The sequence below is a fragment of the Squalius cephalus genome (genome assembly GCF_949319135.1).
Source record: "Squalius cephalus genome assembly, chromosome: 17".
NCBI lineage: Eukaryota > Metazoa > Chordata > Actinopteri > Cypriniformes > Leuciscidae > Squalius > Squalius cephalus.
In genome coordinates this window covers 6,306,354-6,320,526 of record NC_137138.1, presented here as the reverse complement: position 1 = coordinate 6,320,526, position 14,173 = coordinate 6,306,354, and the positions used below count along the sequence as shown (strand labels likewise).

Sequence of the window (14,173 nt, the reverse complement as noted above, 5' to 3'; positions counted from 1 at the left end):
AGTGGTTGCCCTGCACGCTTAATAAACAAATTACAGCTGGTCCAAAACGCAGCAGCTCGAGTTCTTACCAGAACCAGGAAGTATAACCATATTAGCCCAGTTCTGTCAACACTGCACTGCAGTGGCGATTTCTTTAAGACTGCAAGGGAAGCTCAGCTTCCCCTATAATGTCAAAAAATGAATGGTCAAATATGTACTATTGTATTAACATTTTATTGACTAAAATGCTTTAGAAAACGTTCGTCTCAAAGACGAGTTCGTTCAGAATGAGTTACAGGTCGGCTGACTCGATTTCCTTCTCATACATTCCCGTAGCGTCACAGTGCATTTCCCTGTTGAAGCCCAGCGTCCGTTGACTTCAATGGGGCTGCTTCGAACAGTTTTTTTCAGTGCTTCGAAACTAGACGGTCATTGGATAAATGCTGCGATTATGTCCCGCCCACGGACGCTCAGCGTCTCTGGGAGTGAATGGGGAGTGGGCTGGCCCGGACTCCGGGCTTCCGCGTGATGATTGGAGGGTCTGTTGAAAGGCTGCGTCTCCTTTTGATTGACAGCGATTTCATACAATAAAAAGTCGCTGATGTTGAAGCTGTTCGAGCTCAGTCCCATCGCGGATTTTTCAAAGACAAATTGCTGCAACCTATTTCTTGGTATTTGCTTGTCGAAATTGCTAGCCAATTTTTATAATGCATTTCACACAATTATACATTTATACCTTTATTATATTATTACTTATTATATTTTTTATATTATTATTAGTAATAATTCAAAAATAATTATTAAAATAATTAAAAATATACATTATTAGTAGCATTATTATTATACTTTATTATATTATTATTTATACCTTTATTATATTATTACATACATTTTTCACAGAGCATTTTCTTGAAAAGGAACGTAGAATTTATGTATAAATAAATGAATAATTTTTATGATGTAGGCCGAAAATGAGCTTCCCCTCTTTGAAAGACCAGCAGCCGCCACTGCTGCATTGGCTCCCTATTAAACAACGTACAGATTTTAAAATATTGCTGATTACTTATAAAGCACTAAATGGTTTAGCTCCGCAGTACTTGAGCGAGCTCTTAACGCATTAGTCCTTCACGTCTATTGCGATCTCAAAATTCCGGCCAGTTTATAATACCTAGAATATCAAAATCGACCGCTGGCGTTAGATCCTTTTCCTATTTAGCACCAAAACTTTGGAATAGTCTTCCTAACATTGTCCGGGAAGCAGACACACTCTGTCAGTTCAAATCTAGACTAAAAACACATCTCTTTGGCCTAGCATAAACATAATACATTATAGACTTCTATAATTCAATGTTAGGCTGCATAGATTAGGTTAGCCGGAACCGGGAAACTTCCCATAAATCCTGATGTACTTGTTACATCATAAGAAGAATGGCGTTTACGCTAATATTAGTCTCTCTGTTTACCGCAGTCCGCCGGATCCAGGCTGTATCCGATGACAACGCAGTCTATGAAGGCCTCCTTCCCTTCTCTTTACCTCTGTACAGATAAAACTTTGTCGTTTTATCTGTACAGAGTCATCACGTGGCTACGCGGACCCGATAAATAATTCTGTATAATACATTTCTAAGGCCAGACAAGTAGTTTGTTGAGAGTTGATTTGTAAAGAAGGACTACACGCCTGCACACATATATATTCAAACGCGCATACCTATGGATTAAACACGTGATGCGCATGTGCGCGACATCGATGTTTGCGCAGAGGTTTGCGCAGAGGTTGTGTAGGTTTGCGCAGAGATAACTGATAAGAGAACGGTGTTTTGTTATTGTCATGTCCCCAAAGTTAATAACTAATGATCTTCGCAATGGAAGTGAATCAATCAATCAAAACTAACTTAAGCTGGACAATAACTTTATCCTAGAGCCGCTGTAAAGCCAAAACAGTCTCTGTTACTGTAATTTCCTATTATCACTGTAAAGCTGCTTTAAAACAATTTATATTGTTAAAAGCGCTATATAAATGAAGGTGACTTGACTTATGTATGGAATGCCGGACTTGAGTATTTATACTTTTATTTCCTTGGCTTAAGGACGACTATGGAGTCGTTAGGCCCAAACTCAAGGCAGGAAGAGCTTACTTATAGCGCTTGCAAATCGCCCACTCTCTTGACTGAAGCTAGTGCCAGTAAGAGAGCGGTTTTGAGTGAAAGAGGCTTCAGGTCCGCAGACCGAAGCGGCTTGAATGGGGCACCCTTCATGGCTTCCAGGACCGTCGCTTTGGCTTTCCATCCTGTAGCGGTGGGTGGGCAGAGGTGTGCGGCCACCGCTTCCTCGAGGGGAGGAATCGCCTCGTAACCTTTCTCCGCAGTGCCATCTACAGTTGAGAGCGTCTAGGAGAAGGAAGGCATTAGGCGAGCTGAGTGTGGTGCTTTCCGTGACTTCGTCAGCTCGTTGTGCACTTCTGGGAAGAAGGGGGCGGGTCTCTGAAAACCAGGAAAGCCGGCGTCCTCAGAACTGCAAGGCAGGTGGCTTGTTCTGCTGAAGGCTTTTCGACGGCGGCGAAGAAGGCTTCTTATCCAGAGATCAGCGAAGTGGTAAGTTCGCTGAAGGAGATCAAATCTGAATTCCATGGCTGAATGAGTGCTTATATAGCTATAAGTCGATTGGTTCGCGCGTCTGAGCCGCCTCGCCATAGGTCTGTGCAGTCGCTTTTAAAAAAAAAAAATGCATTTTAAAAATTTGCTTCAATAATCTCGAGAAAAGGAGTTTTCCCATAGCGTAAGCTAGCCTTACACTTTAATGAATTGCTGTAAAAATTACAGCATTATTTTACAGCAGCTGGCTGTTTTCTAATAATACAGCATATTGCTGTAAACTGCAATGCATTCTGGGGTCGCTAGGCGGTTTAATTCAAAATACAGAATATTGCTGTAAATTTCAAATCTTCTGAGGCATTTGTGATCTTCAACGGTCGTGTCGTCGACTTTTGGGTAGCGCAAGAGGAGTGCTTCACAACTCTGTGGTAAGTGACTTATTATTTCAGTTTCTTATTTTCAATGTTTGGTAACTCGTAGACTATGAAGGTTGTTATATTCGCGGTTCATATTGGTAACCCCGGATCACACATCCTCCGACCGCGGGGCGCGAAGGAGACTTGCGCCGGGCTTCAGCAGCGCGGACGCGGTAGTATTTTACACATCTCACCCCGGCTCTACAGCGGCTATGGGCAGAAAATCTATGGGCTCCTGTGTTAAGAATTACATGCTTTAAAGACAACTGTCGGTATTCACATGAGCTTCGTGTTGATTAGCACACTTCGTCGTGATTATTTTATGATATAAATCAAATCAAAATCAAGTCATCTGTTAAAATGGGCGCCGAAATGAAAACGCCGTTGCTAAAGCCTTGCGTCAGACTCACGGAGGATGCGTGTCATATAAATTATAAATGATGCTGTAATATAAGTTACCAGGTTTGTTGCACGTTTAATATGCCGGTGTAAAAATCCATAGTTGGCTTACATTTCAGTACGAAATGTGTTTTTTTAGCTGTAGCCTACTCTGTGTGTGAAATTTGCTTATTGTTTGTTTGTAATGTCGTTTTTAACTTTATTTAAAAGAAAGAGTTCCTGCACTCTGAATACTAAATTATAGTTTAAATGTAAAAAAAACGAAAAATAAAAATGGTATAGTTAAAAATAACTATTGTCACATGTTGTATTGTTTTAGGAGACACAGACAAGTGGGCACTGGAAGGCCAAGTTGTGTGTGAGGAGGGCTTTCAGCCCAGCTTCCTGTCTGGCCTTCCCATACTGTTCACAGCATATTACATATTCAATCAGGAGGCAGTACCTTGGAGTTCATTCAAAGGTAATGATTGAAATCTTAATAACCTCAGTACCTGCATTTTATACATTTATTCAATATCAGAACTTGCCTTTTCTGTTGAGGCCTTTAAAGGGATAGTTCGGCCAAAAATGATATTAAACCCATGATTTACTCACCCTCAAGCCGTTCGAGATGCATGTCAATCATTTTTCAGACAACACATTTTCAGTTATTTTAGAAAATGTCTTAGATCTTTCAGTGGTTATAATGTGAAGTTATGGGGTCCACTCCTTCAAGCCAGTTATTTTCATTTATAAAGTTTTAAATATGTATATTTTTACGACAAAACCGCACGGATTACCCTCAGAAGGCCTTCGTTTATCCCCCTGGAGCCGGATGGGTTACTTTTGTGAAGGATGCATGCACATTTTTGGGACTTGAAGGAGGTGGATCCCATAACTTGACATTATAACCACTGAAAGATCTAAGACATCTTCTAAAATAACTGAAAATGTGTTAGTCTGAAAAATTATTGACATTTGCATCTCGAACAGCTTGAGGGTGAGTAAATCATGGGTTTAATATCAATTTTGGCTGAACTATCCCTTTAACACAATGTTTCTCAACTCGAGAAGAGAGAATTTTTAGGGCGAATGATTTAGATGTCTCCATCTTTAACACTAGCAAGCTAATGAGTTAAATCAGGTGTTTTAATTAGTGGACATATAAAACTTCCTTCCTGGGAGGTCCTCATGACTGGAGTTGAGAAACACTGCTCTAATATATGGTCCAATTTTAAAAACATGATTACAAGCCTCAAAAACTTAAAACCAATCTTAATTACATATTGTCTGTTTCCTGACCCTTTAGGCGCTTTGTATGTATTAATCCGGAAAGAGGAACAAAGAAATCAAGAGAAAAATTGCCATCTAAAACAACAGGGCAAATGGTACAGAAGAAACAGGTTGCAGTGAACCCACATGTTGCCACTCTGCCCAGCAAAGTGATGGATTAACAGTGGAATTTCTGAAATGTAAGTAGTACACACACACAGATCTATTTTCCCTTTAATTGTAACCTTTTAATATTCTCTATCTGTCTCTAAAGCCCTTTTCACACAGCGCGATGTTCCCGGGAAATTGCCAGAATGCCTTCTGTGTGAACGCAAACACGACCTGGGACTGATGCCGGGATCGATGCCGGGTTGGGGACCTAGTAACATTGCCGTGTTCAGTCCCGGAACGTGCGCTATGTGAACAAAAGCCGTAATAATGCCGTGTTGTAGTGATGACGCTGAAGCCGGGATTGTTCGCCAGCTGTGAAACGGTACGTAATGCGCAAGTTTATGATTGAATCAGAGAAAAAAATGCACAAGCGTGGTTTCTTGAGAGAGAGAGAGAGATCGCAGCTCATAAGCAAACTTAAGACGCTGCTGAGACATTACAAGTCACATCGATGTCACGTGTCTTTACGTGTTGTGTGTGAATGCACTCTCTGATTCCGGAAAATCACTGGCAGTGTAAATGAACGAAATCAAATGAACCTGGATCAAATCCCGGGTCACTTTTCCGGAATCTCTGTGTGAAAGGGGCTTAACTGTATCTGTCATCCCTGTATCTGTCTTTGACTGTATCATTATGTTTTGTAATATATCTAATATATATTGTCCTCTTTTTTCTTTTCAATGTTTCTAGCCACTCTTTGCATCCTGTGATGGAACAGCATTCTGGAGCTGAATTGTTCTCCATTTTTGATCAGAAGTTTGTTGGACTGACTTGGGGCCTTGTTGTTTGGACATGTTTGTCTGGTAATGAAGTGGTGAAAATTCACCCGTCTCTTTTTGTTTTATTATTATGATCATGTTGGTCAACTTGTGGTTTTAAATGTATGTTGTTTGCGTATTTCTTCTTTGTGTGAAGGGCCATGACGGCTAATTTGTTTCAAGTAATTTAAAAATATTTAATTTCATGTCCATTTTTAAAAAAAAATACAATTTTGTAAATAAAAATGAAATCAAAATAATACAAAATACTGTTTATGACTTTTTTTTCATGCAGATTTTAAAGTTATAAATTTTTACCTGTTTTTCAAGATAAGTATGTTGAATTATTTTTTTGTTTTGTGAAGTAATAGGGGAATTAAGTTGTGCATTATACAACACTTTATGTATTTAAAAACAATTGTTTAAAGCTTATGTAGTTGATAAATAATTTACATTTAAAATTCAGCTGCCAGTCATTAATACTCAAAAATCAGGAAAATATATTGTATACTCCATTTTACATACACTGTTAAAAATTACCTGTAAATTTTACAGTAAAATACTGGCAGCAGGGTTGCCAGTATTTTACTGTAAATTTTACAGGTAATTTTTAACAGTGTACGCAGTACGAGAGACCTCTCGAAAGGGAACTTGACTTGTTTGCATATTCAGTATATATTTACAAAATAAACAAATGCAAGGGTGAAAAATTATTTTTTTCTCAAAACATTGAGTTTTGATTTCTAAGTGATAAAATAAGGTATAGCCTATTAACATTATATAGGCTACCGGTAAACAAAACCTAAATTCAGACTGTTCATCATATGAAGCGATCGAGTCTCTTCAGAAAATTTTGACTTAACCACTCAATTCATATGGATTAGTTTTATGATCTCTTTATGAACTTTCTGAAGTGTCAAAGTGGTAGTTGCGTCAATGGAGAGACAGAAAGCTCTCAGATTTCATCAAAAATATCTTCATTTGTGTTCTGAAGATATACTAATGTCTTATGGGTTTGGAATGACATGAGGGTGAGAAATTAATGACAGAATTTTGGTTTGTTTCCAAATAAAAAACCCATTTCTCTTTTTCTGTGTATGAAAGTAATGTTGTGCTTTAATTATTTTATGAATAATTATTTGACTATAAAGACAATCTGCTTAATTATGATGCAATATATTTGTTTCATATTTGTTTACTAAAATGCATATTTTGAGTTCCTCAAATCATGATACAACAATCAGTGGAGGAACAAACAAGCTTTATTCAGTAAAGTACAGCAATGCATCAGAATGTTTATCATATTCGCTGGTGTTTGCTGTAGAATCTGAAGAGCAGAATCTGGATTCACTGAAACAGGAAGTAGAAGAGCAGAGGAGAGAAGAGCAGGAAGAAGCTTCCCTTATACATTCCATCTAAAAAAAAAACATGATAAAGATATTGCTATTAATTAGTACTACTACTAATATTTAATAAAAATTGCATGTTCATTGTTGATTAATTTAGTCACAAGCATTTGACTAAATCAAAAACTTCTATTCACACTGTTCTGCATTCCACTATTCTTGACTACTCTTTAAAGGGGTGGTATAATGCCCTTTTCACAAGATGTAAAATAAGTCTCTGATGTCCCCAGAGTGTGTATGTGAAGTTTTATCTCAAAATACCCCACAGATATTTTTATAACATGTCAAAATTGTCACTTTTTGAGGGTGAGCAAAAACGCATTGTTTTGTGTGTGTCCCTTTAAATGCAAATGAGCTGTTGCTCCTGGCACAGAAGGCAGCTTCCATTACCTCACACAGACAAACAGAAACTGTTCTGCCTTTTATGTTTAAACTGGAGTAGGACAATTATGGAGAGACTCAAGAAGAAGTGACAACATGTAGAGCAACAGGACATTTCTGAATGGTTAGTTGATGAATGTATGTACCTGATGTGGAGTTAACTATATTCTAGTCATTGATATTATAGCATATATTGCATATTCTGTCATGATAATCTTTAAATTGCATTCCCGGGGGCGGGATGTATGTAAATTTTAGAGTTAGTGATGTCACTTGTTGTCCCTACCAGTTGTTGTCCTTAAAAAAGCCATAAAGAAAATTTCTCCCTTTGCTTTGAACTTTGAGCGTTGTAACTTTGCAGATGTTGTTTATGTTCAAACAGCAACATTACACACTAACTGAAGTTACAAAAGTGAAATCATAATCAACCACCCCTTCAAATTTGATATAGTGCTCCTTATAAACAATCACTTGTGTTTAAATTATTATAGTCGTTGTGGAAAAATACATGTAAATGTAGCACACAGTCAAATAAAGCACATTACCTGCTGCATTGCAAAGATCAGTGTCACAGCACTGGAGAGTCACATCATTTATGGTCCCTGATTTACATTGAGGTAGACACCCTTTAGCTGTGAAAGACACCTTAGTGGAACCTGCAAAAAAGACAAAATTCCTATAATAGGCTAAAGAAACAATTCCAGAAATCATGTTCCTCTTGCAATAGACAAGTAATTATGAGATTAACATATAATACTTCTACTTCACATTATCACTTTCAGTAAATTTCCACTTCATACCATCAGATTTTTCCCATGTAGTGCTTCCACATTTAGAATTTCCAGCGGGACATGTCTCCTCTTTCGCGTCACAGAAACCCTTTGGATCAGGTTCGCACAAGTAACACTTGAGAGAATATCCTTAAAGACAGAGAGAGACATTCAGTGACCTCAGTGTACCAAATAATACATTCAATACTTGCTGTTTCTTGTACCTCCAGTGAGAAAAACGAAAAGAAGAACAACAGACACTCGTAGATCCATCATGTATGAACAGAATGAAATAATGTTTCCGTTCCTCTTATGTCTGTTCAGAAAGGGGTGTGTTTAACAAGGAAACGTTGAAGTCCTACACAAACTTGACAAACTCAAACACACACAGTTAGTGTTTCTCCTCCAGAATAACTAATGATCAGTTTTAATTAATGGATGATAGTAATGTAAGTTAAAGGTTTTAAATGAAAAGTATAAAGTTCCTCAAGACAAAAGTTTTAATGCTGTTTGTAGCTGGTTGTTATAAAGTCATTGTGAGGCTCTTCTGGCTGGTTAATAGACATTTCTGATTTCTGGCTGATAGATGTGGACACTTAATAATGAACACAATTTACATGTGTGGCTATTTCTGTAGTTAAAGCTACAGCGTTCCAGAGAACTTTTCTCTTCCACAAGTAATGAGTTAATAATGTAGTAATGTTTTAAAAAAAATCTATCTATTGTTGATCATAACATTAACTGGATCAGAATCACCGATCAGGTGTGTGTGTGTGTGTGTGTGTGTGTGTGTTTGTGTGTGTGTCGTGTGTTTGTGTGGAGTGTGGTGTGTGTGTGTGTGTCGTGTGTAAGTAGGACAAACATGATGCTTCTTGTATGCCTCTTCTGCATTTGTAAATATGAACAGTTTTGATTTATGGCCATATTGTTACAAAACAGATTAAAAAGAAGCATATATATTTGTGCATTTAATGCATGCATTTATAGGAGCTCTTCATACGTATATTTGTAGCTTGGATTGTGGGTTAAGATGCACTTTCTGAGAAGTACAGAATGGCATGAGTGGTCTTCTGAAATGAAAATGCCACCTATTTGGTTTTTCTTCTTTTAGTCCTGGGTTCTGTTTCTGAGTAATGCTCAATTGTGGGCTGGGGTTTAACATGAAGGTGAACACTACACCAACCACATAAAAATCCGCACAGTGACAAACATCTTACATGGTTCATGAAATGTACAGAGAGAGAGAGAGAGAGAGAGAGAGAGAGAGAGAGAGAGAGAGAGAGAGAGAGAGAGAGAGAGAGAGAGAGGTTTTTAGGTTTAACAATACCTTTATTTATACATTTTTCTTCACAATTATGAACACTATAACCACTACTATAAATACATTTGCATTCTTACTATTAAAACCTCCTTAAAAAACTCCCTTTAAAATCTTTCAAAAATTTAAAACAAACTGATCCTCATGTAACATACATAACACTTCATTAACACACCATATATCACAAAAACCAAATAAATTATTTGTCAACTTATAATATGCAAATTCAATCTTAAGCCTTCCTGCTATAAGCCGCTTGCACATTTCTTCAGGATCTATAGTTGCCAATTGTAAACCTTTATTTTTCCGTGTTTTCCACACTGCCAGTTTAGCCGTTCCAATCAGGTAATTTAATAAACACATTTTTTTCCTTTTTGAAAATGTATATTTTATTCCTCCAATAAACACTTTATCTGAAAAATCCTCATCAAATTTCCTAAACCAGCTCCCAAGCAATTTAAAAATGCCTTTTAATCTCTCACACTTCAAAAACAAATGCTCCAAATCCTCTTTTTCCCCACAGAATCGACATTCCCCCTTCACAGCTGTATTCAGGTGTGCCACATGTCCGTCTGTTGCTATCGCCCCATAAATAATCCTCCACTGCAGATCCCCCGAACGCTTCTCTACAGGGGGTTTATATAGGGCTCTCCACCTGTCTCTTATCAGGAAGTCTGGGCTCAACAAATCTGGCCACTTGGAAACTTTTTGTTTTCTCAAAGAGTCTTGATGGATTGTTTTTACTGTGACGTTATACAGTTCTTTCTTTGACATGCTTTTAAAAGAATAAAACTGAGGATTCTTGAAAGATAAAATGGCATCCACTACTTCATCTTCATCCTCCTTTATTGCTGGAGAAATTACCAGTTCTGGAAACTGCACATTTTTCCCCATGTCCTGGGCATTTCCATGTCTTTGTGCAATAAATGTTCTGTATCCACTTGGTAGCACATTGTAGATTTCTTCCTTTAGCTTTGACACTAGACGTGAAGATCTCAAGCCCGTTGCTTCTTGAAGTTCATCAATCGATTTCCATCCATCTTCACTCAATAAATGATCCAGCTTTACGATTCCATTCCTTAATAAACATTGTCGTATAGTCACAGAAGACAGCAGTCTAGTTTGAATCAGTGGATTAAAAAAAAGTGGCTCCTCTGGTGCCCAAAGTTCCAGATTATCCATACTCCGTTCTGTTTTTATAACAGTTTTCCATGTTTGCAACATAGCTCTATAAAAAACAGTGAGCTCAGACAGGTTAATCTCTTCAAGCTTCATTAAAAAAAATTGCTTATCAAGTCCAAAACCACCAACTGTCCTCATGATCACACTTGCAGTTTTTCCCCAAAGCACATCTTTATCATACAGAAATCTCTGTGCAGCTTGTAGCCTGAAAGCACTGATTCTGTTTCTCACATTCACCAGTCCTTGGCCACCCTCTTGTACTGGTAGGTATAATACTGCAGCACGCAACCAATGTTGTCCATCCCAGAAAAAGTTCACTATTGTCCTTTGTATATTGGAGATCAACTCCTCTGGTGGCTCCATAACAACAGTCCTATGCCACAGAACAGAAGCGGCCAGATTGTTTACTACCAGAACCCTTCCTCGATATGACAATTGTGGTAATAGCCATCGCCACTTCGACAATCGGGCAGACACCTTTTCTATCAAACCCTCCCAGTTTTTCTTTTGAAATTGTTCATTTCCAAAGAAAACACCTAAAATCTTTAGTCCGTCTTTTCTCCATTGCAACCCTCCTGGAAGTTTTGGGAAATTTTCCAACTTGCCAATCATAAATCCTTCACTTTTTGTCCAATTAACCTTAGCAGAGGAGGCTTTTTCATATAATTCAATAGTTTTTGTTAAAATTTCAATGTCTTCTTGTCCTGTAATGAAAACTGTAATGTCATCTGCATAGGCTGATAAAACCACCTTATAATGACCATTAACATGAGGGATTAACGTTCCATTTAAATTCCTCCTCAATCTACATAATAAGGTTTCAATAATTAGGCTATATAATTGTCCAGAAATTGGACAACCTTGTCTTATGCCTCTTGTCACCGGTGTTGGAGCACTTAAACCACCCCCTACTTTCACCATCACATAAACATTAGAATACAACAACTGAATATAAGAAATAAAAACATCACCAAATCCATAACTCTTTAACACTTTAAAAAGATATTCATGATCAACACGATCAAACGCCTTTTCTTGATCTAATGACAGCACTCCTATATCATTCTTATTATTCTGATTAAAATCAATTATATCTCTCACTAAGAAAAGGCTATCTATAATAGATCTCTTAGGAATGCAATATGTTTGATCATTTTTTATCAACAAATCCAGACAGTGCTTTAGTCTATTTGCTAAACACTTCGAAAAAATCTTATAGTCCAGACACAACAGAGATACTGGTCTCCAGTTTTTTAGCAGTCCGAGGTCTCCTTTTTTTGGAAGCAATGACAAAACTGCTCGACGACAACTTATTGGAAGTGAATTATTTGTGATGCATTCTAAAATTACTTCATATAAATCTGGTCCTATTAGGTCCCAGAATTGTTGATAAAATTCCACCGGTAATCCATCAATTCCAGGCGATCTCCCTTTTGATAGTTGCCTCATAGCCTCTGTGAATTCTTGAAATGAGATTAAATCGTCCAATGCCTGCTTTTGTTTTTCTCCAAGCTGAGGTAACTCTTTAAGCAAGTCTTCAGTACAGTCAATGTCACAACACTCAGCTCTGTATAATTGTCTATAAAAGTCTCCTGCCAGTCTCCTCATCTCTGTAGGATCTGATGTAACGGATCCGTCCGAACGACGGAGATGGCACATCATCTTTTGTTGGACATTTTTTCTTTCAAGGTTAAAAAAGAAAGTACTTGGAGCATCCATTTCTTTTATGGAAGAGTATCTTGATCTTATCAATGCTCCTTTTGCTTGCTCATGTAGGAGAAAGCTCAGGTCTTGTCTTTTCTTATTTAACCCATTACAGTTTACAGCTTCATCATTATTTACAACTTGTCTTTCAATGAACTCAATATCATTTTGTAAAGCTTTCACTGTTGCTTTCAAAATAGTTGATGAGTGGAAAGCATAGTTTTGACAAAACATTTTTATATTTGTCTTGCCCACATCCCACCATTGGCTTAGGTTTTCAAATGAATTTTTCTTCAATTTCCAAATATCCCAGAACAATTTAAATTTTTCACAAAAAGAGACATCTTGTAATAACTTAATGTTAAAAATCCAGTAATAATTAGATCTGGGTGTCTTATTCAAATTGACATCTAATATAACCATGTGATGGTCTGAAAAACCATTAGGTCTAATAAAAGTATCCATCACCTTATTGTTCCATGTCTTTTTTAAATAAAACCTATCCAATCTCGCTCCACTAATTCTATTATCAACCACTCTTAGCCATGTATACTGCTTTACTCCTTCATTTCTCATTCTCCATACATCTGTTAACTGGAATTCATTGATAACCTTTTTTAATGCATCACTTGACTTATTATGGGGCTCTTCTCCATTTCTATCAACAACAAAGTCTATTGTGCAATTCCAATCACCTCCAAGAATTAGACAAACAGTATCATCATATTTTTCAATCACATTTCGTAATTCCATAAAAATTTCCAGCCTTTCTGGACCATTATTAGGAGCATAAACATTAACAAATACAGATTCTATTCCTTTATACTCAATTTGTGTTAATAGTAATCTTCCTTTAACAATTTCTTCTACCTTTAAAATATTCACACTTTCAGAAAATAAAATAGCTACCCCAGCACTATTTCTTGTGTCATGACTCAAGGCAAAATTTCCTTTCCACCATAATCCCCATTCAACTTCATTATCAGTGTCTGTATGCGTTTCTTGTAAAAAACAAACATTAACTTTTTCTATTCTTAAAAACTCTGAAATCTGTGCTAATTTATTCTTGTCCCTACCTCCATTAATATTTAATGATCCCACTCTCCACACATCCATATAGAGAAATAAGAAATAGACAGAAACTGAAAAGAAAAAGCACAGAGTAAAAAACACCACTTGTGATTTGTTCATTTAATTTTTTTTTGAAACATTCACTTTTCTTCTCCTCACTTTCGTTATCATCTTTTTCAGCCGGAATCTTTTCTTTTTATCCAAAACTTCATAGCTCACCGTTTTTTGCAGCCACAACACTGACATTATAAATTTTTCCACATCTGGAAAAAAATTTTCTACCTCTACAACTTTACCAAATGTTGTATCAAGAAAGTCATTAATTTCCTCTAAAGAGTACATGTCTTCTATCACTTGTGACCCAATGTCCGAAAACTCAGAAAGTGCATCTTCGTCTCTCATTTCTGCATCACCAGTGATCTCACTTTTACTACTTCCAACATTATTTTCTCCGCTACTTGCAGCATGTTCCATATCTTCACTCCTTACATTGTTTACAACCGTTCCTGTTATTTCATTACTCACAATCACACTTTCCTCAATTTGGTTGTCATTTTCTTCATTTAATTCAACAGCTTCCTCAGCTCCCTGAGTCTCATTTCCATCTACAACTTCCTCAGCTCCCTGAGTCTCATTTTCCTCTACAACTTCCTCAGCTCCCTGAGGCTCTTCCACATCTACAGACTGCACGTTTTCAGGATCATCCACAGGATCAACCTCATCAGTTTGTCTAGCGGCTTCTACCGCAACTTGTACTTGAACTTTATGTGGGCATG

At 37.1% G+C, this 14,173-nt stretch overlaps 1 protein-coding gene and 1 long non-coding RNA gene across 4 annotated transcripts in view; one reads left to right on the top strand and one right to left on the bottom strand.

Moving 5' to 3' along the window:
- Window positions 1-3,816: 3,816 nt before the first annotated feature.
- LOC307144719 lies at window positions 3,817-5,632 on the top strand. 2 transcript variants are annotated; one of them, XR_013818825.1, is made up of 4 exons: window positions 3,817-3,845; window positions 4,674-4,836; window positions 4,911-5,129; window positions 5,498-5,632. It is a non-coding gene; the product is annotated as an uncharacterized lncRNA (long non-coding RNA). The 2 variants fall into 2 exon arrangements; XR_013818826.1 differs by lacking the exon at window positions 3,817-3,845 and having other exon boundaries at window positions 4,453-4,836.
- Window positions 5,633-6,705: 1,073 nt separating this feature from the next.
- LOC307144718 (long neurotoxin MS2-like) overlaps window positions 6,706-14,173 on the bottom strand; it is a 48,550-nt gene continuing 41,082 nt past the window's right edge. Inside the window, exons 1-4 of one of the 2 annotated variants that reach the window (XM_079847281.1) lie at window positions 8,347-8,402; window positions 8,153-8,272; window positions 7,898-8,008; window positions 6,706-6,980 (exon numbers count right to left, since the gene is read on the bottom strand). In XM_079847281.1, coding sequence (XP_079703407.1) covers window positions 6,913-6,980; window positions 7,898-8,008; window positions 8,153-8,272; window positions 8,347-8,398 — 351 coding nt within the window. In that variant the 5' untranslated portion in view covers window positions 8,399-8,402 and the 3' untranslated portion in view covers window positions 6,706-6,912. Of the gene's footprint in view, window positions 6,981-7,897; window positions 8,009-8,152; window positions 8,273-8,346; window positions 8,403-14,173 lie in introns of those variants that run through there. The other variant, XR_013818824.1, reaches the window with a different exon arrangement.